The 21,740-nt window shown below is 50.2% G+C and overlaps 1 protein-coding gene across 7 annotated transcripts in view; it reads right to left on the bottom strand.

The window, feature by feature from the left end:
- The window catches only part of PKNOX2 (PBX/knotted 1 homeobox 2), a 282,991-nt gene that overhangs the window by 55,461 nt on the left and 205,790 nt on the right, over positions 1-21,740 (bottom strand). For all 7 annotated transcript variants that reach the window (XM_043579737.1, XM_043579736.1, XM_043579735.1 and 4 more), the window contains one exon: positions 8,346-8,485. In XM_043579737.1, coding sequence (XP_043435672.1) covers positions 8,346-8,485 — 140 coding nt within the window. The remainder of the gene's footprint in view (positions 1-8,345; positions 8,486-21,740) is intronic.

Here is a 21,740-nt window from a genome sequence, read left to right as displayed (position 1 = left end):
AGGCACAGAAAAGGGAAGTGTCTTGCCCAAGGTTAGCTAGTGAGAAGCAGTCAGAGTTTCTGTCCAAGTCACCAGAGATTGATCTCCAGCAAGCATACAAAGTCTAAGGGAAGGGGTGTTGTGGGGAAGGCGCTCTGTCCATTCTGCCTTGGTCACTGGCAATGACTAAACACACACACACACACACACACTTTGTGGCCCTCTGTAAGTTACAAAGTGTTTCCATGTGCTTATTGCATTCAAATGCTCAATATTCTTATTCCCATTGCACCAATTAGCAAACTGTGGTGAAGTAATGATATTAAGCTAGTAAGTGGCTGAGTTGAGATTTAAATCTGGGAATCCAAACTCCAAATTTTGCACTCCCCCCCTCCTATCTGTTATTTTTGAACCATTATCGGAATCACTTCCTCCTCCCCCCTTTCTCTCTTTTTCTCTTCTGTCCTTGAGTCATATGTGTCTTTGGGGTCACAGAACTGACCTGCCATGTTTACCCTTCGAGCATCAAGATCACTGCAGCACAAGAGAATCTCCATCTTATCAAAGGAGTTTCCAAAAGAATCTTCTCTCATGATAATAATACTTCTGTGTGTTTGGAGAGGGCTTCCACATTTTTACAGCTCTTTCAGTTTCTCATCTGATGCCTACCATGTGAGGTAGGACAAGCTTATCTAAAGAGGTTAAATGATTTGCCCAATGGTAGAGTAAGAATTGAGACTGAAGGCTTAGTCTTATGTTCTCTCCACCTGACCACGAAATGGACTAGAGCTTCAGAAAATCTGAGAGTGGCGTCATGGTTAAAAGAAAGGCAACGGGCGCCTGGGTGGCTCAGTCACTTGAGCATCCTACTCTTGACTTCGGCTCGGGTCACAATCTCATGGTTCTTGGGATCGAGCTCCATGCTCTGCACAGAGTCTGCTTGGGATTCTCTTTCTCCCTCTCCCTCTGCTCCTCGCCCCTGCTTACTCACGTTCTCTCTCAAAATAAATAAATAAACATTAAAAATTTTTTTAAAAATTTTTTTTACATTTATTTATTTTTGAGAGACAGAGAGAGACAGAGCACAAGTGGGGGAGGGGCAGAGAGAGGGAGACACAGAATCCTTAGCAGGCTCCAGGCTCCGAGCTGATAGCACAGAGCCGGACGCGGGGCTCGAACTCACAAACCATGAGCTTGTGACCTGAGCCGAAGTCGGACGCTCAACCAACAGAGCCACCCAGGCGCCCCCGACGTTTTTTAAAAATTTAAAAGAAGGGCAAAATCGGCTCAGTCCAGCCCTGGTGAGAAGCCCCTGGCCACATGAGCCCTCAAAGCCCCAGCCTGCCGGCCCTCCTCCTATTCTACTCCACCTGGTTCACAGCAGCAGGAGGCCCAATTGCTGGCTATCTTCCCCCTTAAACGAGGGACAGATCCAGTCTAGTACGTATCACAGTAACTACTCACAAATGCAGCCACCGTTCACCGTGAGCCTTCTACGTGGCAAGCACTGTCGGCTGTTAGCACTGGTTATCTCCTTTAATCCTAACACAACCTTGTGAGGATAAAAGTCGGTGGGTTCCAGGCTCTTCATATCTTATCAGCGTGCCTTATCTTGGTGGGGTACCTGGACTTCTCGGCTGTGCCTGGGCCAGGCCGGTGAGCTATGGAAGCAGCAGGATCCACACTGCCTCTCAACACGGCACACCTGCTCCCTGGACCAGACAGCTGCAGCCCCCGTGCCTGCCAACAGCATGTGCAGAGGCCGTGCGTGGGCTGGGGGCCCTCCAGATGCCGGCAGGAGGGGCCGAGAACAGGCTTTGCCTGGTGCCCGGGGAGAACTGAGCATGGTTTTACTTTCAGATTATGGCTCCAACAGGATAGCTCCCCTGACTATAGTCAACAACTGAAATGTTATCTCTGATGCCAGTGAATCCAACTGCTTCCAAGAGCAGGGAGTCGGCTGGAGCCCCCAGCCCAGAGAGCCCAGCCCAGAATGCAGCCAGGAACATCTGCTCCCGGCATCTAGTCTAGAAGCCCTAGCCTGAAGCATCTGGCCCTGACTTTTCTGCTTGGAATGGCTGAACTTCTCCCACATCTTTCTCAGGCCACCTCGCCCAGCACATTCCGGAAATGACCAAGCACAGTGCCAGGGAAGGCATAGGGTTAAGCCCCAGGGTCAACTCACTGGAGCCAGGACACCCTTTGGTCACAAGGTGGAAGCCTTCCCTCAAAAACACTTCATCAGGACGTGCCAGTTCCCAGGGTCCTTCCTGGCCAGGCAGCTGCTAAGGAGGACAGTCACAAGAGGACCCAGCCCCTCTGTCCAGCCCCCAACCCTCGGGGGTCCCTCCCACCCCATTTACCAGCTCAGCTATCATTCCCCCTGGGTTTCACCTCCCTGGGGAAAAGCAGTGCAACTCTCCCACACTGCACTGTGGTCAGAAGGCTCGCAGTCAATTCCACAACTACTTTTTGAGTCCATACTATGTGCCAAGTTTCTATTAGAGCCGCTCTCTATGTCTATCTTTCTCCTACTCCCTGGACTGGCTCTTCTTTATTCAAAACCCCTCTTGGAACTTAACACGACGCTTGACACATAGCAGAGCTCACTACACATTTAACTGAATTGCAAGATAGACACCTCTTGACTGGGGGGTCCTTTCCAGTCCTGCCTCTGGCTGCCTCGCCTCTCAGCATTTCTAGCATCTTCTGGCCTGACCAACCCCTGCTTGCGTTTCCCCAAACATCTGACAGCCGCTAACATCTACAGAGAACTCCCCAAATGCGGGATTCTTTACTAAATACGTAATGTGCATTCTCTCATGGATTCCTCACAACAACCCCGATGAAGAGATAATACCGTTTTACAGATGAGGAAATCGAGGCCCAGAAAGGCTTAGTGCCAAGGGCGGTGCCAGAATGTAAACGCAGGTGATCTAAATGTAAAGGCCCATTTCCTAACCCCGAATTCCACCCCGCTGAATGCACCAGACCGCTTCCCATCCTGAACACGCCATGGGGACACATGCTGGCCCCTCTTGCTTCAAACAATCTCACCCCATCCCCACCCCACGCAGCAAACACTGATCTGTGTGTCAGGTATTATCCCGTATTCTCTAATTTTAGTCTAGCTATTACTATTTTCTTTTTTACAGTTGAGAAAACAGAGGCTCGGAGAGATTAACTCACCCAAGGTGACAAAGCTAGTGATCACCAACTCTATTTCTAGGGCTCGTGGCACGGCCCAGCATGGCCATTCTCCTGCATTTACACCTCTAACTCCAGGGCTGCCAGGACCAAGCCCGGAGCCTCAGTGACCTTTACAAGGATGGTCTCTTACAATAGAGCGATCCGAACGCTGCCACTGCGCTGTTCCGATCCTTCCCCAAGTGAGTGTGCATTCTAGAGGGACCCGGTCTGGAGGAGGCTGGAAGAAGTGGAGCACAGACAGGGCTTTAGAAATGTGTATTGCTCTTACTGAACTAGAGATGGAGTCCAGCATGAGCTGCTCGGGGGTAGTCACGCACGGGTTAGAAGTTCTGAGTCTGTGGTTGAGGAGGGGGATGGAGCTGTCCTGAAGACCTGGAAGCACCACAGGGCAAGGTCAAGATTCTCGAAGCTGGGACACTGCAGAGGAGGTGAAGCCTGGTTTGATGCAGGGTTTCTGAAGCTTCCAGGAAGGAATTTTTGTTAATGGGTAAACCAGGAAGGGCCTGGAATCCACTTGGAGAAGATGGGAGTGTGGGGGTGAAGGCAGGGCTTTGCTCAAGCAGATGGGAAGAGACGACGGTGCTGGGTAGAAACTAGGAAGGAGAAAATTCACTGCCTCAGGGTTAACGGTGAAAAATCACAATTGCAAACACCTACTTCGTGCTGGGCACTGTGTGAAGTAGTTAATTCATTAAGAGAGAACATTTCAAATTTAGAACCCAGGAGTAGACCGCACAGGCCCATGAGGACAACAGAGAAGTGTGGGCTCGTGGCTAAAGGTATGAATAAAAATAAAACCATTCCAAAGAATTGGTTATAAGATGTATCGACCTGTTTAAAATCAGAGACTGTGGGCCTGTAACTTGCCTACCTGTATGGGGGTTGTACTTGAGGCAGGCAAGAGCCAGATGGGAGCCCCTCTTTGCAACTCTAGTCAGTGGTATCGTGTTGGTAGTTTGAAGTGGGCCCTGGTGGGAGCATTTACACAGTGGAATTCAGCAAATGCTACGAACCAGGGCTCTGTATCGCCTCGCCCCCGATAAGCCAGCACACCAGCCTAGAACTGTGGTGTATTTATGAGGTGCTGCCTCGCCTGAGTTAATCAACCCATTCAACAAGCTCTAGTACACACTCTGTCCAAGCTGCTGACTCTAAGGTATGGGATGGGGCGCCAGGGATAGGTCGATGAATAAAACAGACATAGACCCTGCCCTCATGGAGTTAACCATCTAGTGGGGGAAACAGAAATACCGTTGATGAAATCAACTTAATTGTGAGCCATGCCACAGAGGAGAAATACGGGGTGTGTGTGTGTGGGGGGGGGTGGGTAGCAGTCAGCCACCCTCTCCACCTGCACAGCATCTCGATTCTCCAGCATTTTAAGTGCAGAAGCAAAGCACCCTGCCCCTGCCACTTCCTCACTGCTCAAGCCTGCAGCCTGGCATTTCCTATCAATAGCAGGTAACTTCTGCACTGGGTGAGCCCCTTCCCCAGTTCTTGGAGAGCTTTTCAGCCTTGTGGGAGAGAACCAGCACCTTAGCCTTAGCAGAGCTTTCTCAGCAAAGCCGACCTCCTCCCCACCTCGCACCTGGCCAGGCCTAGCTCTCTGCCACTCTGCTTGCTCCCCAGGACATCATGGTTTCCATGGGAACCCACTCACTTCAAAGGGGAGCGAAGGAGACTGGAGGGGAGGAGGGAGAGTGAAAGCTGGATTAACCCCACCCTCCTGGCCCTATCTCTGCACGCCTGGCCATCTAACCACCAGGTTCTGGACAGCACCTAACACTGTCCATCCGCATGGAGGGGTGGAGTGGGGCGGTCCAAGCTAAGTTTGAACGTCTTGGGTGTAAGTCCCAGGGCTGAGGTGGGGGACTAGGGAAGGGGAGAACTGAGCTAGGTCCAAACCTGCGGTGGTCCTCACTGTACAGGGCCTCCCCTCCTCAGACCCCCTCTCAGCACTGTTCTTGGGCCACAAACACAATTACCCACGATGTGCATCCAATCATGGGATCTGCTCGGATTAGACTGCAATCATTAATCTGAGCGGGAGCTCCTGGTTGCCTTGCTGATTAGCCCAGATGATGCTCTGGTATGATCCAATTAAAGACAGACTGCCTCCCCTCTCCCCCACTACACGCGCACGCGCACACACACACACACACACACACACGCACACACTTTCCACATCAGAAGGAACCAATACATTTCATTAACACGTCCTTATACACAAATAGAACCTCAGGGGCATTGGACGCTCCAAGGGCTCACAGGCACACCCCTCCTTTTTGTCACACTGTCCCCCTGCCACCCTGCAGGGGCCTGGTCAGAAAGGGGCTCCCTCCACCCTTCCTTCATCTGTGGTTTTGGGAGGGGCCACAGTGGGGTCTCCCAGAAGTCGGCGCTGGGCACTAATCTGAATTGAAAAGTCTTGTTACATTTATTGACATAAAATGCTGACTCCCTGATGTGCTTTGGAGCAGCCAGGCTGCCCCAAGGCAGGCAAATCTAATTAAAATTACCCGACCCTTCAGGAGGCTGAGCTCCCTCCCCGGTCATCCTGCAATGGCTGTAGAGAGAACAGCTGGTATTAATGGGAGAGGTGTGGTTGTGGGAGAAAACCCCGGGCCCCTGGGCAGGAGGGACTGCGGAGAAAAGCCGGGGGAAGGTGCTGGTGTCAGCTCTCTTGGTTGTCCTGAGATGCCGGGTGGCCATGTTTGTCTGGGCAATTGGTGGCAACCAACCTGGGATTCCTTCTTCACGGTCAGACAGCTGCAGAGACAATTTGGGCAAAGGCTGAGGGCTGCTGAGGGTTCAGCCCGGTGGGAGAAGGTAAAGCTCAGGTGTGAAGGTGAGCAGGAAGAAGCGTTGGTTGGAGGACCGTCTGGGCTTTTATGTTTCAAGTGACATCATGATGAACAGCTCCCACGGGAGAGGTGACCCACATCTCCTGCAGGTTGGCCTGGGTGGGAAATGAGCCTGAGATCTTGGGAAGGGCCACAGCACCAGGTGCTTACATGAGCTGTCTCAACAATCTTACTGAACCTACTGGTTAGCTTCTGTCATGAAACTCAAGCTCACGGAGATTAGTACACAAAAGGAGCTGGGACTCAAGCCTGGGTGTCCAGAAACTTTCTGTTGTATCACGAACCAGGGGTCTTTCTAGACTATGATCTGTGCTCACCACAGGTCCCCTGTCTGTGAAGGTGCCCAGGATGATGCACACAGATCACGTGGTGTGAGTGGGACCAAGAGTCTGCGTCTCTCAAGAACTCCCAGGGGATACAGTGCTGTTAGCCCCTGGGCCATACTATGGGTAGCAATGATCTACATGGAGTATGATGGCTCTAACCCCCAAGCCATCAGACCATCAGGTGGTTTTCAGACGCCATGGTACTCTCCCTTCTCATGTTCACCCCAAAAGCACAAGCCCACCTCGAAGTTTAATTTCCAGGTGGTTGTGAAGCCTCATCTCCCCACACCCAGATGCTCTGGCCACTGGCCATTCTGGGAGCACAGAGGTTCTGCTCTGTCTGGAAGGCTCTACTCCAGCCCATTTCTCCTGGTGGACTCTCTCACCAGCCTTTAAGATCAAGCTCAAATATTGTCTCCTCGGTAAAGCCTTCTCTGTTAAAGCTCTGACCACACTGTGTTGGTTTCTCATCTGCCTATCTATCTGTTCCCGGAGAGATGGGGAACAGAGATGCGTTTGCTTTGATAGTTTACCCTCTTTCGCTGGGAGTCCAGCTCAGCGCCTCCACATATTAATAGTAAGGGTTCAATACAAGAGTGTGAAGGAAGGAGAGACAGGAGGACAGGAGTGTCCAGTCTCTCTAACAGGTACCATGACCAGATGTGGGAGTTCTTTGGGGTCCAAAGCAGAGTTCTTTCCCGGCAGGCAGCAGGGCCTGGCCAGTGCACTGGGCAGAGCGGGGCACAGGCATGGTGATTTATTCTTCCAGCAAGGCTGGGAAAGACCCTCGTGGCGGGACCTATGGATCAGGGCTCACTGCTCTGGACTCCGTGTTGGCATTAGAGGCACTCGGCTCATCTGAGTAACTAAAAATAATGCCAGTGGTAATGATAATAACAGCAATAATTACCACCATTACCATAAAAGCATTGTCACCGTGGGGAGGAGTGAGGAAGGAATCAATCTTCTTCCCATTCATCTTGGCTGGATTGTTCCCCATGTGACGATACCGGCACCTGCTGCAGTGTGTGTCCAGACACAGGTAAGACGCGTTTGCTGGTACACGTGAATGTATGTGCTCACACAAGTGAGCATGCGCTAGGGTGTCACCTCCATATTGAGTGCTGACTCGGGCGTCTTTTCTAGCCTTGTGGGCGCCCCACAGAAAGACAATGACTAACATCCCTGCCAGGGTGGCTCTCAGAGGACTGCATCTTCTCAACCACATGGACAAACCAGACAGGCCCTGGGCCCCTCCCAGCCTCCGCAACATTCAGGGCCTGGCCCTGCTCTCAGCTGCCGGCTCTCAGCACACTCCCCCTCTGGAAGGAGGGTGCCAGAACATACGCAGCCACACACCACGCCTCTTGCTACGAAACAAAGACAATCATGGATCAAAAAAGGACCTGCTGCATTAGATCTACCTGGAATGCTTTTTAAAAATTCATATTCCTCTTCCTATAGCTTGACCTACTGATTCAGCATTTCTGAGCATGGAGCCCAGAAATACGGGTTTTAATAAGCTCTCCCAGTGATTTTCAGGCATATTAAAGTTTGTGTAATGCCAAGTCCTAGACGGGACCAGCAGATGTCCCCTGGGCTTGCTGGAGTGAAGGCACAATGGCGGACACGCAAGGAGAGCCTCTCAAGGTGGCAGTTTGCTGAGCGGAGGGTTTCTGATGCTCAAGAGGGCTCAATCCCCAGCTGGGATGAGAAAAGGATCCTCCAGGAAGATGCTGCCCGGGCCCTCTTGGCCCTCACCAGACAATCCCAGGAAGCTAGCGTCAATCCACATGGGCCAGCTGAGGGATGTCCAGATGGATTTGAGAGAGAAGACAGTGAGAGCAGCTGTTGGGCATTGTCTTTATGCACCCACCCACTGGCCTGCATTCTCTTCTCCCAGGGCTGAGCTGGGCCGGAGGCTGACTGGGGCGGGGGCTTTCAACACAGCTGAAGTGTCTCCTACCTGTACACAGCTCGCTTGTCAGCTTCCAGCTGGGCCTGGGGGTCAATGGGGGCACTGGGCACAGGCGTACTGGCAGCAGCTGAGGGTGCGGAGATGTGGACAGCCTGGGTCTTAGAGGGTGCCTGAGCAGTTGCTGTCATCTGCAGAGAGAAAAAAGGGAAGGGGACAGGTTAGTATGGCCAGGACAGCCGGTTCCCCAGCTGGAATTGGGAGGCCCGCCCTGGCCTGTGGCGTGTGTGTGAACAAGAGAAGGTGGGCAAGGGAACGGTGGGTGTGCAACCAGCATCCATTTGTTTGCGTGCCACAGTGAGAAGGAAGCATTCCCTAGGTGAGAACATTTTAGAGAATAATTTAGGAGCCTACAAAACCAGGTGGTGCACCGGCACTCTTTAGAAGAGACGACTGATTCTCCTTAATGCAAATTAGGGTGGTGACCTCTGCCAAGAAGCAGAAAAAGCCAAAATGATGAACCCTTTAAATTGTGCTTATGAGTCATTTGGGCTGGACTGGGCAGTAGTAAGTTGATTTCATGACTTTGAAGAGCAGGAAAAAAAAAAATAGCTGAATCAGTTCTCATTTGGGTGGAAGTTTACTCCGTTTAACCCAAGACAGGAGTAACTGTTTTAATGGCTTTGATTGATCATTGAATGGGTCCCCAAATTTGGTCTACCTGGGTGTTTGGAGATAAGCAGGTTTTAGTGGACACTGGACAGATTTTTGTTCTCAGCCGTAACAAATATTTAGGGCCGTGATTTTCGTCCTATGTAATGTTTTTGAAGGTATCCCCAGGCCCCAAATTTTGTGCCAATCAGAGCGACTCCTTTTAATGTTATATGTTGGGCTTTCTATATAAAATTTTAAGAAACTATGAGATGGCTTACATTTTTTTGATAACCACCCTTACAGAGTTTAATGCTTTTATAATATATTCTCTCTAGTAAAATGGATCCCTAAAATGTCATGAATGGTGACATGCCTCAACTATTCTTTTCTGCCAGCCTGTCCATAGCACCAGTGTTGTTGGGCCTGATACACTTGTCTGACTTCCCCACTGAAGCCTTGTTTACACCTTCATCCATAGCATCCAATTGACACAGAGTATGTGCTTAGCCTTTGTTGAGAAAATGAATGAATGAATGAATGAATGAATGACTACATCTTAAAAGAATCAGATGTTTTATAGCTGGAATACTCATCATATGATCTAGGTCCCTGCTTTTTGGAAGAAAAAGTATAGTTCTCCTGTCAACACAGGCACATCGTTGCTAATGCTGTTGCTATCCCCAAGACATTTGCTTTTGCTGTCTCATTTTCTCAAGATCTCTGCTTGGATGTCACGTCTTCAGAGTGAAATAGAGCCCCTCTGTCCCTCCTATGCCCATACTCTGCTTCATTCCATAGGCCTTTCTATGATCAGATACTATATATCTACTTGCTTAGTGATTTTCTCTTCCACTCCCAACTAACTTAAGCTCAAAGAGGGCTTGATTAGCAGTTGTACTTCTAGGGCCCAGCATAGCCTGGCACTGGTAGATACTCAATAAATATTTGTTGAATCAATGAATTAATGAATGACAGGTGGTGAATGAGATCTTTCATGTCTTAAAAGACACATATCTGCTTTATTGTACTGGCTCCCCATCATTTTTTGTTAGGAAGAAACACCCTTCTCATTGTTGGCTGAACTGGGGGGACTCACCCAAACTCAGCATCAGAGGCTAGACATAGCATCCTGATACCTTTAAGCCAGCAGACAATGGCTTGAATCCTGCTGTCTCCCATTATTAGCCTTTGACCTTGGGCAAATCCGTTGTTTTTCCTGAACTCTTATTTTCTCATCAGTAAGCCATTTGATGTCATTTTAGGATCCATAAGTATTTTTTTTTTAAGTTCACATAGCATTATTAGGAGTGTTTTTTTTTTAATGTTTATTTATTTTTGAGAGAGAGACAAACAGAGCATGAATCAGGGAGGGGCAGAGAGAGAGAGGGAGACACAGAATCCGAAGCAGGCTCCAGGCTCTGTGCTGACAGCTCAGACGTGGGCTTGAACCCACGAACCGCAGGATCATGACCTGAGCCAAAGTCAGATGCTTAACTGACTGAGCCACCCAGGCGCCCCTAGGATCCATAAGTATTAAAGAGGTGCTATAAGGATGAAAGTAGAAACAAATGTTCCAGTTTTCAAAATAGAGAAAGAAGGTGGAATCAGAAAAACTAAATACTGCTAATCTTCGCTTTGATCTGGGCCAGTTTCTTTCATCCACTAATGTAAGCAGTCATTTCTTCAAATATTTCCTGAGTTGTTGGCAACGTCCTTGGCACCGTGCTAGGTAGGCACTGAGGTCCTGAGGATGAGTGCCTGTTCTCATGGAACTCAGTTTCTGGATTTAACATAATGACTATGCTGGCAGGTAAGGAAAACATACAGACATGTCAATGACCTCAACAAGGCACCTCCCATGACACCATGACACCCTTGAGGAAGACACTGAGAGCTGTGACCGGTGGACAACTGTGTGGATTAGTAAGCTATACCCAGAGGATGACATTTAAAGGATAGATGTCTGCTTGAGGAAGGCTTCTAGGATAGTGCCACCTGCTTTCTCCTTAGCCCTCTTTTTCAATATTTTTATTGGTGATTTAGAGGGTGTCTGAAGAAATGCTCAGCAAATTTATAGGTGACATGAGACTGAGATCCAAAAGATCTTTACAGATTTTGGCCACAGGCTAAGTCTAATGAGATTAATTTGCATCTACTAAGTTGGAATGTAACACTTTTAACACTTGAGCCAAAAAAAAAAAAAAAAAAATCAATAATATAAGTGCAGAACAGGAGAGACACGGTTTAACAGCAGTGTTTGAGTTGACAGAAGGCTCATACATCCAAAGTGTAATGTGTCTGTCAAAAAAAACCAAGACAAGCAACCTAACCTGACGCTATCTGAGGATGCATTAACAGAAGCATGACTCACATAAAGCCTCTAGTCTCATTCGTCTCTGCTGAAACCAGTGGAGGAGAATGCACTCAGAGGATAGATCAGGCTGGTGGAGGCATTCTGCACTGTGTCGTGGGAGGAATATTTGAATCTGAGATATGTAAGGAAGATTTGAGGGACAGGGGAGATGAGACACGAGAGCACCCTTTGAATATCGGCACAAGGGATTCGATTACATCAGCTTTGCTCTGCGTGCTCCCAAAGGGTCAAACGACAAAACAATGCACTCAATCTGTATCACACAGAGACAGATTTGGGCTCAACCCAAGTAATACGTTTCCGAGCCCCTGAGCATTTTGAGGCCGGAATGGGCTGCATCCAGGAGGCGTGAGTTTCCACTGCCGCAGCCAGTGGCCAAGTGGAGACTGATCAGCTGGTCCCCTGTGGAGGGGACTGGAGGCTCCAGCTGGGTGGCCTCTGAAGTCCCCACCCTGACAGGCTCAGACACATCGGGGAACTCTACCAATCACCACCGGCTGCATGGGGCTGACGAGAGGCTCAGACGAGATGGTGTACAGAATGTGGGAGTGCTTGGGAAACTCTGAAGGGCTCCCAAGATGGCGGGGTGGTTGTTGTCATTAAACACCCGATTTCCAAAATGAGCTTCTTTTCTAAAGCAAGGCACAGCTATGTCCACGGAGCTTGTTTAGGGGTGAAGTGTAGGGACGGCTGGTATGGCTCTGCCTTGCCCACTAAGGGTGCATTTCCTCGTGTCCTTGAAGGAATCCACAGAGGACCTCCATGAAGATGAGCTAAGAGAGAGAGAGGGATGAGGGGAGATACTCCTTTTCTTCTCACCTCCCCTTTCTAGGCAAGACTGCTGGGTTACGGAGGGAAGCAGAGAATGAGAATAAATCAAAGGCAGTCACTTGCTGGCATCCCAGGAGGCCCCAGTTGAAAGGCAGTTCCTGGGGCTCAGGGAGGGTTGCGGGGTGGGGGCAGAAGAGAACAGATCTACTCTGAGCGGGACAATAATTCAGATTTATTTAGCTCCTGGGGGCCAAGTCAGCAAACTGCATTTCTCCAGGTTTGGAGAATGAGTGTTTACCTCCAAATAGATCCCCTTTTCTATCCAGAGACTTCCATTTCCCAAGAACTGGAGCTCCAAAGGAGCAGCCCCCCAGCAGCTGCCTCAGGGCCTGGAGGAGGGGGTGCCACTGTGGAGGTTCTGGGAGGTTCCTGGGTAGCACGCCCAGAGCAGGAGCAGGGGAGAGGCTGGAGGGACCAGGGGTAGGGCAGGGTCATTAAGTGACATGACATGCTGGAGCTCCCTGGTTCTGGCTGGTGAAAGCCAACTGTTAAATCTTCTGGACTTTTGCAAGCTGGTTGATATCACATCGGTGGCTCGAAAGTGGCCTGGTTGAGCATTTACACCATGGAAATTGGCAAATGCTACAAGTCAGGACCCCTCCCTGAACTGGCTGTCAGCTATTTACTAGGACACTTAGTGTCAGGCATTCTCTCCAAGTAACTTTGTCCGGTTCTCCTCTGTCTGGCATGTAAAAAAACTAGTGATACACACTCCACGTGGCCACTTGGCATGTTTACAGCTGGTTCCAGGACCGGCCACTCCAGACTCTGAACCTTTCTACAAGGAGGCTTCAGAGAACTCTGGAACTTCTGCCTTGGTGGCAAACAGGGTGTGGGTATGGCATTGCCCAGACACAAGGACAGTCCCTTTTCGACAAGGAGAACTGAGCACAGAGAAGGAGAGGCAAAGTTGAACAATATCTTGAGAGTTTTCTTGAAGATCAGAAAGGTCTCAGTGAATAGAAGGAGCAGGGAATCTGAGAGCCTGGGTTTGAAGCTCCTCTGTCAACGATTAGCTACATGTTGGGGGGCAAGTTTCCTGACCTCTTTGACTCTTGGTTTTCCTATATGTAAAAAGCAAGGGAGGGACGCCGGGGTGGCTCCCTCAGTCAAGGGCCTGACTCTTGGTTTCAGCTCACATCATGATCTCACAGTTTCGTGAGTTCAAGCCCACTCTGCACTCACAGTGTGGAGCCTGCTTGGAATTCTCTCTCTCCCTCTCTCTGCCCCTCCTTCACTTGCACTGTCTCTGTCTCTCTCAAAATAAAGAAATAAGCTTTAGAAAAATGTTTTTTAAAAAAGGGATAATACCACACAGGCTGTGAGGAGTAATCAAGAGAACAGGGCAATGACTAATGGCCAGGAAAGGGGGGCAGCAAGAGATGGGGTGCTGTGAGAGCCCACACAGGGTTCTAGGGTTCACCTTAGAGTCCTTTTCTTGGGGCAAACACCCTGAGGCCACCACTCCATGCTCTTTCCTTCCATAAAAGCTATAACCACTGGACCTCTCTCCATCATTCAGCCAGAACTGGCCCTGCCTTAAGCTTGGAGCGGAAGGGCCCAGATTCTTGGTCTGAAACACCTTGAGATGAAAGTTCACGAGCCCCGCCCCCATCCGAAAATGGACTGGGATGAGTTGACATTTGCAAACTGCGTATATGGGAAGGCAAAATGTGCAGGCAAACCTGTCAGCTTCTCTGACCATCTAGTCTGACCATGAAAATGAGTAGGAGATGCTCCATGGTGTGATTTGAGAGGTGCTGACGACTTGAGAAGCTCCTCTCCCCTACCTGCTCCCGTTGCCCTCATGGACACTGGAACGCCCATCCATGCTTTCATTTCTGCTAAGCACCACCCTTTCCCAACTGTAGGAGGAGAGTGGCACTTATGTTCTAATGAGCTAATAAAATACCTCTATAGGCTTTCATGTCCAACCGTCATCCTGTGCAATAAGTTAGTGTCATTCTCATTTTCCATGAGAAAATTGAAGCCCACAGAGGTGAAGAAATTGCTAGAAATCACAGTTTACACGAACTGTTAGGGCAAGAACTAAGAGTTTTTTTTCTTTGAAGAGGAGAATGGGCAGACCCCCCTGCTTCCCTATCAAGTGACAAACGGGACAGAAAGGAAGGGAGCCAAAAATGGGCTGAAGTGTCACCTCTCAGCCATGCTGGTGGGTCTCCCATGCAGCTACTTGTCCCCATTGCAGTCCAGCTTCTCCACAACACCCAAGAGGCCTCCCATACACAAGTCATTCCCCAAACACTAGTCATGGGTCATCCCAGAAACAGTCCTTCTGTGTGGAGCCCAAGCAGGAAGGTATGGGTGGTTCATGAATTGAAGGTGGCTCAGTGCTATTGAGTTCACGTTCCTGGGAGGCTGCAGAGGAAGGACCTGTGACATAGGTCACAGTGACCTAGAGATGGAGAAGCCTGATCCCACGGGCTACAAGCCTTCCATCACTGCCAGCTGCCAGCTTCCATTCAGGGCTTCTCTCTTTTGCTCCTGGGAGGTGGGGAGGGGGACTCAGGACGAGAGACGACACCGGAGTCCTTCCAGCACCCCACAGGAGACACTGGCATCAAGCAGCACTGAATCCCACCTTTGCCACCCACCACTGGCCAACCTTGCACACGTAACTTTACCTTTCAGGGCCTCAGTTTCCTCATCTGTGAACCGGTGGTGACGCTTCCTACCTCCCACCAGTCACCACTGTCATGAGGTTTGCTGCCTCCTTCAGTGGACGCTAGCTGAGCCCTGGCGACAGTCAGGCCCATCTGCCCTGTGTTCCCAAGGCCCCGAGCACACGATTTAGTCGCCTGTGCTTATTTGCCTCTGTCATCAACTAGACAGTAGGACCCTGCAGGGCATGGGCTATGTCTTCTTAGTTTACAATTGTAGCCTCAGTGTTTGACAGTGAGAGTATCCAAAATATCTATTGAATGCAGGCATGACTGGTGTGGAGTAGATAGGCTTCTCATCAAATTATACCTTTTTAGCTGCAGGTTTACTTTCTTGACACTGAATGCCTCAGGCCACAAAAGAGAAGTCACAGTTCGTGCCTGCATATTGTTTGGGAGCAGCAGGCATCCCACCCAGGTCTGGAGATCATGGGACATGGTGTGATGTACTGGCATGAGCATTCACTTTGGACTTGACTCTCTGCCTGTGTGACTTGGGCGAGTTACTCAACCTTTCTGTTCCAGGGCCCTCATCTATAAAATGAGAGTAATAAAGGTGCAGTGTTGTTGGAATTAAATGAGATAATGTGTGCAAAGCAGCTGGCACTTAATAGCGTATGGTAGTTATCATTAATATAATCCACAATCTGCAGCCCACCCTCAGTGTTGGCCTCTGTTGCTTCTGTACCACGGGCTACCTGGAGGGGGAGGGGGTCCTGACCCTGTAGAAGGAACCTGCTCTCTTGTAAGCACCCGGGGGAGTGGGGCAGGCTTGGGTTCAGGCGCAGGGAGAGGGGGCCATGGTGTTGTGGAAGGAGACATCACTCTTCATCAGCTATGTCACCTTGGGTGACTGACTCAGTTTCTCTGAGCCTCGGTTTCTCCATCAGGGACAAATGGAGCTAATAATCTCATTTCCCAGGGCTACAGGGAAGCCATACGTGAGGGTGAAATGCACATGGTGGATACTCAGTAAACCTTGGTTTCCAAGCATGTTTATGATTCCTTTTTGCTAGTCTTCTCTCTGAATCCAAACTCCACTCCCTGCCCATATCCTGCCCCGGACACCTCAGCACCCACGCTTCCCGTGTCACCCTACATATGCCCTTTCCCCCCACGTGCTCTTTGTGTCTCCGACACCCAGGAATCTCTCACAGAGTCCTTTGTTCCAACCCTGGACAACCTAGGCCTGCACCTTCTCAGCGTGACTCAGCAGGAACACCCCTCCAAAGAGGAAAGCCCCTCTTCTGAGCCTTCCACCTGACCCGGGCAAGGTGGGAGCTGCCCATTCCCAGTACCTGCCCCACCAGGCCACAGAAGCACTGTGCTGTGGTGAGCCGGGGGGGGGGGGGGGGGGGGGGGGGGGGGGGGGGGGGGGGCTGCACGCGCCTGGCCCACTAGGGGCCGCTGGGGTGCCAGCAGGGCTGGGCTGGGCTGGGCTTGCCCGGGAGCTGGCATTCTCTGCAGTGCCCGGGCAAGCTGGCAGGGCAGGATCTGGTTCCCTCACAACCAGGAGAGAGTCCAAGGACCTGGGAGGAGGTCAGGGCTTGAAGCTATTTGGTAAACATCGGATTTGGCCCCAATAGGTGGGAAGCAGCAGGGGGCAAGGCCAAAAAATGATGTTTTTGTGGGAAGGGCACAGCCCACAGGGTACTCCAGGCCCGGGCATGCTCGATGACCCTGGTCTTGTCTCCAGTACAGCCCCCTTTCCTTACGCTGCACCCTGATCAGACCCTACCATGTAGGGTTGCCTGAACATGCCCGATGATTTACATCCTCATGCCTTTGCTCTCCCAGCTGCCTCAGCAGGAAATGTCCACGTTTCCCTGGCCTCCCTCCCTCCCTCCCAACTATATGTAAACCTACCCCTCTTTCAGGACTCAGCTGGAGCATTAAGTCTCCCCAGAAGCCTTTCCAATACTCCACAGCCCCCGGACCTAGGTAGCCTGGACACTCGGCTCATCTGTGTATGCTTTGAACCTTAACGCCTGTAACACTTGGGGGCCCTTAATGGTCTGTCTTCCTGAGTGGACTGGTTTCCTAGCTCCCATTACCATGACTGGCTCCCAGTAGGCTCCCAGTGTGTTTGTTAAACGACTGAATGACAGACTGAGCGAGAGAATGAGTGCGAGGGAGGTGTTAAAAGGTTCAGGGTTGGCAAGGGCTCCTCTAACCGTCCCCTGACCCAGTCAGAACTGGGGGAGGGGGGGAGAAGGGGGGGGGGGACGATCTGAAAGCAGACCCAGGCCAGACCAATTTAACTTGAAGGGGCTCCTGGAACAGCAGGCCTAGGTCACCTACATTCTGATCCCAGGGCCGACTGAATAGAACAAACCACAGAAAAATTGCCTCTGTGGTGCAAAATGAGGGGTCTTAGTTAATTCATTAGTTTTAAAAGGGTTTGTAGGTAGTGGTTTATAAAACGAGTCTTGTAAAATGTTCACTGGCCCTGTCTGCACTTCTGGGGTGTTACTGACATGTGGCTAATAGGAGGAAGGCTGTGAACTTAAATCTGAAAGGGCACTTGGGCACTTTCCTGGCAACTGTCTGCTCCCCACCCTTCCCATCCATCTCTGGAGAACCCTCACCTATATGACAGTCCCAAACCAGTGATTTCCAGTATAGTTAGTGGGTATATCAGAATCTCAGTGTGTGTGTGCCTCTGTGTGCTAGGTATGTGCCTGTGTGTGTATGTGTGTGTGTGTGTGTGTGTGTGTGCATTTGTGTGCAAGGGGGTGTGTTTACAGCTAGAAACAAATATTTGATATTCCTATCATATTCCTAATAAAAAGGAATTAAAGTTCAATGCAATCTTGGCTACTGAAGATGTACAGAAGAGAATGAGTGAAAAATCAATGTCAGGGTCATGGAGGAAGAGAGGCCGGGAAAGAGCACTCTGCTTTTCATGCCCACACTTTCAACAATCCTGTGAGGCAGGGAGGGCACAGTTATTCCCATTTTACCGATGCCGAAACCAAGGGCCAAAATGGACTATAAGCTCCATTAGGGCAGGAACTAGTCATTTCGTATCTCCAGTATTTAGCACAAGTTCTGCAAGATCACAGGAAGCTCTCAGTATTTATTGAATGGATGTGTGCATGAAAGAAATCTTACTGAAATGACTGGCCTAAATGTGTGTAATTCACCAGCAGTGCAGCTGGGCCAAGGCCTAGGATTCCTGAATTTCTGCCACGTGGAGTCATCCCACTTCTCCAGACCACAAACTCCAGGGACAGTAAGCACCCCTGGGGCCTTGCTCACCCATCCCCCTCTCTCTAGGCAATGTAGACACCCCAGCTCCTAGAAAATCACACAGGAAAGGGAGGCAAAGTAAGTTCAAGTGCTCCTCAGGTCCGCTGCGGACTTTGATCACCTGTTCCCTGATTTATTTTAAGCTTTGTGTACTTGGGCCATTAACTATTTTTGTAGCTGTCTGGGGCACTCATCTCCTGCTTGGAGGTGAGAGGATAGACAATCAAATCTCTGTGCTTTTGGTAAATGTCAGAATCGAGGTATAAGTTCATCAAATAAAAAACCTACACAAGACCAGTGGAGCATTTCTTCACAAGCTTAGAAGTCCTATTGCATGCTTACCATCTCCTAAGTCGGGGACACAAAGGCCCGCCTGGTCAGACCTGTAGGCTGCTTTGCCTTTTCCACAATGAGGAATGAAGGTCTTGAGTGAGTTGGAGTTTGGGGACATGTCCGGTTTAAAAACATGGGTGGCCCAAGCAGGCCAGGGAGAGAGGTCACTGTGCACAAAGAGAAGAAAGACCCAGTAAAAAATAAAAAAGAAAGAGAAGAGTCCATTTTGATGAGTCAAAGCAAGGGAAGGCAGGTCACCCATATGGTCCCTGGGGTGTTGCCCCCAGGGGCAGAGGGAGCCGTCAATCACAACCACAGAAAAGGCTTAGGGGGACTTTCAAAGCTGCTGAATTAACTCTATTGCTGCAAAGTGAATGTGTTTCACAGGCAGCTGAGCAGAGGGCCCTGCAAGGCAGGGGGCTCCAGCCCTTAAAGAGATGAGAGGAATGGAAAGTGTGAAAACATCTGAACTCGCGCTGCCCGTCACAGCTGCATGGCCTGGATGGGGGCCATTCACAGCCAGGGGCCCCAGCCACCCCCTCTGCCTCCAGCTAATGAAACCAGCATGGGGATCCTAATGACTGATCAAAGCCCATCCAGCTTCCCCAGGATGTCAGCAACCCTAGCTCTGCCCGGAGTAGGAACAGTAGGAACGGTGCTCTGAGAGGGAGGGAAAGAAGGTACCTGGGGGGGTTGGGTGGGGGGGGCAAGAGAGGCGGGTCTTGCCTGGCCTGGCCTTAGCCTTCCTCTTGAAGGAAAGGTGAGACAGCATCTTTCTGACCCCAGATCTCCACGCACAGTCTTCTGGGGCCTGAGCACCAGTCTCCTCACTCCGGGGACGGCAGGAGGATGGAAGGGGATGGAGGAACGCAGCTTATGCCAAAGGGTCCCAAGCACATGCTTGACTTCCTTCTGAAATGAGCTTCCCATACTGGTCCTGATCGAAGAGTTCTGACTTGGCCTGCCTTGCCTCCCTCTGGTCACTAATCCCGGGTGAATGGCCAAAACATTTTTAATATCACCCATCATCAAGTCATGCTACCTACATACCAGTTTGTTCCTAAAGTGCTAACTAAGTGCCCACATCCACAGGGGGCTGTGCCTAGTGGGACAGACTGGGACCTGCCAGGATGTCTGCTTTCTGGTCAAATGCTCATGTAGCCCGACACGCCGGGGACATGCAGACAGAGGAATACTAAACATTGAATACATACACAAATAGACCAGATAAAATATTTGTCTTGCCTATAAGCCAAGGGCAAAGATATTTGTGGAACGGTAGGTATGTGTCTGTGTTTGAGGAAGAGTGGGGGGAGGTTGCTGATAGCAGGGGTTGGTGTGTGTGGGTAAGGTGAGGGAGGGAAGCTACTCCTTTCATGGTTAAATCCGAATGGTTTCCTGAATTTGCCGATGGAACTGCAGAAGGGAGAATTTTGCTTGGTGTGGACATTGCGTGTGGAGTGTTACAGGAAGTAGAAGAACTTGAATGATGTTCAGAGGTGAAGACAGAATACGTGAATGAAGGGTATATGCCCAGAAGGAATGAGAAGGTGATTGTGTTACCTTGAAGATTCGGGGGTTGGGAGGGGGTGGGGGAGACTTGCTGGGAGGGGAGAAGAGTAGAGAACACAACTTTTAGAGTTCCATTAAGATTGGGGTGTGGGGTGGCAGTGGGTTGGGGCAGCGGGAGGAGGGGGTTGGGAAAGTCCAGGTGACAGATGGCCAGGCTGGCTGTTGCAGAGATGCAGAAGAGGGAAAAAGAGTGATGTAGGAATTAACAGCATGTGCCGAACAGGGGGACCACACACCTAGCTCATAGCCACGTCTCCCTGGAGACAATGTTTTCATTAAACAATCACTGTAGAAATCTACAGTCCCCAGTGACTTGCCCCTACCTCTCAGGGCATAAAGTGAGGATCAAGGACTCAGTGACATGATGCTGGAATCGAAGTACTGTAGCTAGACAATAGAGGGCGCTGCGGCTCTAACAGAGTTAAGCAGAAGCCACCAGAAGGAGGAAGCAGGCCACAGGAAGGGTTTCAGTGGGTTGTTGGTTTTGCATCTTTCAAACTTATGGTCTGCGTTTAGTGCACAATAAACACAGAGTGACATCCTTACAAGTAATCACAGTTTCCCCAGGATGGACTGAGACGGAACTACGGGGCCAGAAGCTGCTTGGCCATCATACCACTTGGCTTGTGCCCAGATAGCATGGGGCCATAACCATTAATGGTTCTCTCCTGAAATGGGAAGAAAAAAAAAACCTCCCTCATTTTTAATAACTTTATTCCCCAAACTTCAAAAATGAAATTGCCAAGTTAAGAACTTGCCTTGAAAAAAAAATTCTAATTTATTATAAAGAAGGTCCGGGGCTTGGGAATTTTTTAATGCAGATTCCTAATTTTCCAAAGTGAGATTCTCCTGTGCATTTGAATAGATTATGCTCAGTATTGCTAGCCCTTAGCACAACGGGAACATTATTAAAACGATTGCGTGGGTCTCAGAGGAAGGGCTCTGCTTCTCGCTTCCTTTTTCATTTTGGGGACTTCGTATCAGAGACTGTCCATTTTTGCCTGTAGAAGAAACTGGGTTTCCAAGGAGGTGATAGAGAGATGTGCTCATCTGTCCAGGCCTTGAGGAAACAAGTCATACCAGGTCCAGAAGTAATGGGATGAGACCTAAAGGAATAGGAGGAAGTGGAGAGTCCCTTTCCAGAGAGCCCAATTTTGGAAGTGACTCCCCTGTGTGCCTGACCCATGTTCCTATTAGGCCTGTCTTTCCTGAGGACACTGAGTGTCAAAGAACAGTTGGTTCTCTAGGATAATGAGCTTTAGGAGGGCAGTGGAGCGGGGCGTCCCCTGAGGAGCTGGGCTCAGCCTCTTGACAGCACAAAGGGAAGACAGTAGGAGGATCAGAGCAAGTTCCCCAGCAGAAGACTCACACTGAAGACATTCCTATGTGGGAGTCACTTCCAGAAGCCCCCAGAGAGTGTGGAGAAGGGACCCCACCCCCACCCCTGCCTCCCAAAGCCAACTGACATGAAAGTCTAGCTCTCTCTGGAGAGAAGTGCCTTTCCCCGTGAGTCAGAGGTCTTTGTCCTGGGGGTCTCATTCACCTCCTCCATCCCATCCATTCCATCTCTGCCCTGACTACTCCCACTCCCCAGTGGACTAGCTAAGGCCATAAGGACCCCAGACTTCGGCTTGGTCACTTTACCATGGACACTGACACTTCTTGTCAGACACTTCTTTCCTGGACCTTGCTTGGGATTACAAATAGATGTGTGGCTTCCTCAGGGCAACGTATTCCTTTGCTATAACT

This window comes from Prionailurus bengalensis, chromosome D1 (assembly GCF_016509475.1).
Source record: "Prionailurus bengalensis isolate Pbe53 chromosome D1, Fcat_Pben_1.1_paternal_pri, whole genome shotgun sequence".
Lineage (NCBI taxonomy): Eukaryota > Metazoa > Chordata > Mammalia > Carnivora > Felidae > Prionailurus > Prionailurus bengalensis.
Note: the sequence above shows the minus strand (reverse complement) of the source record. Positions and strands in the feature narration are given on the sequence as shown.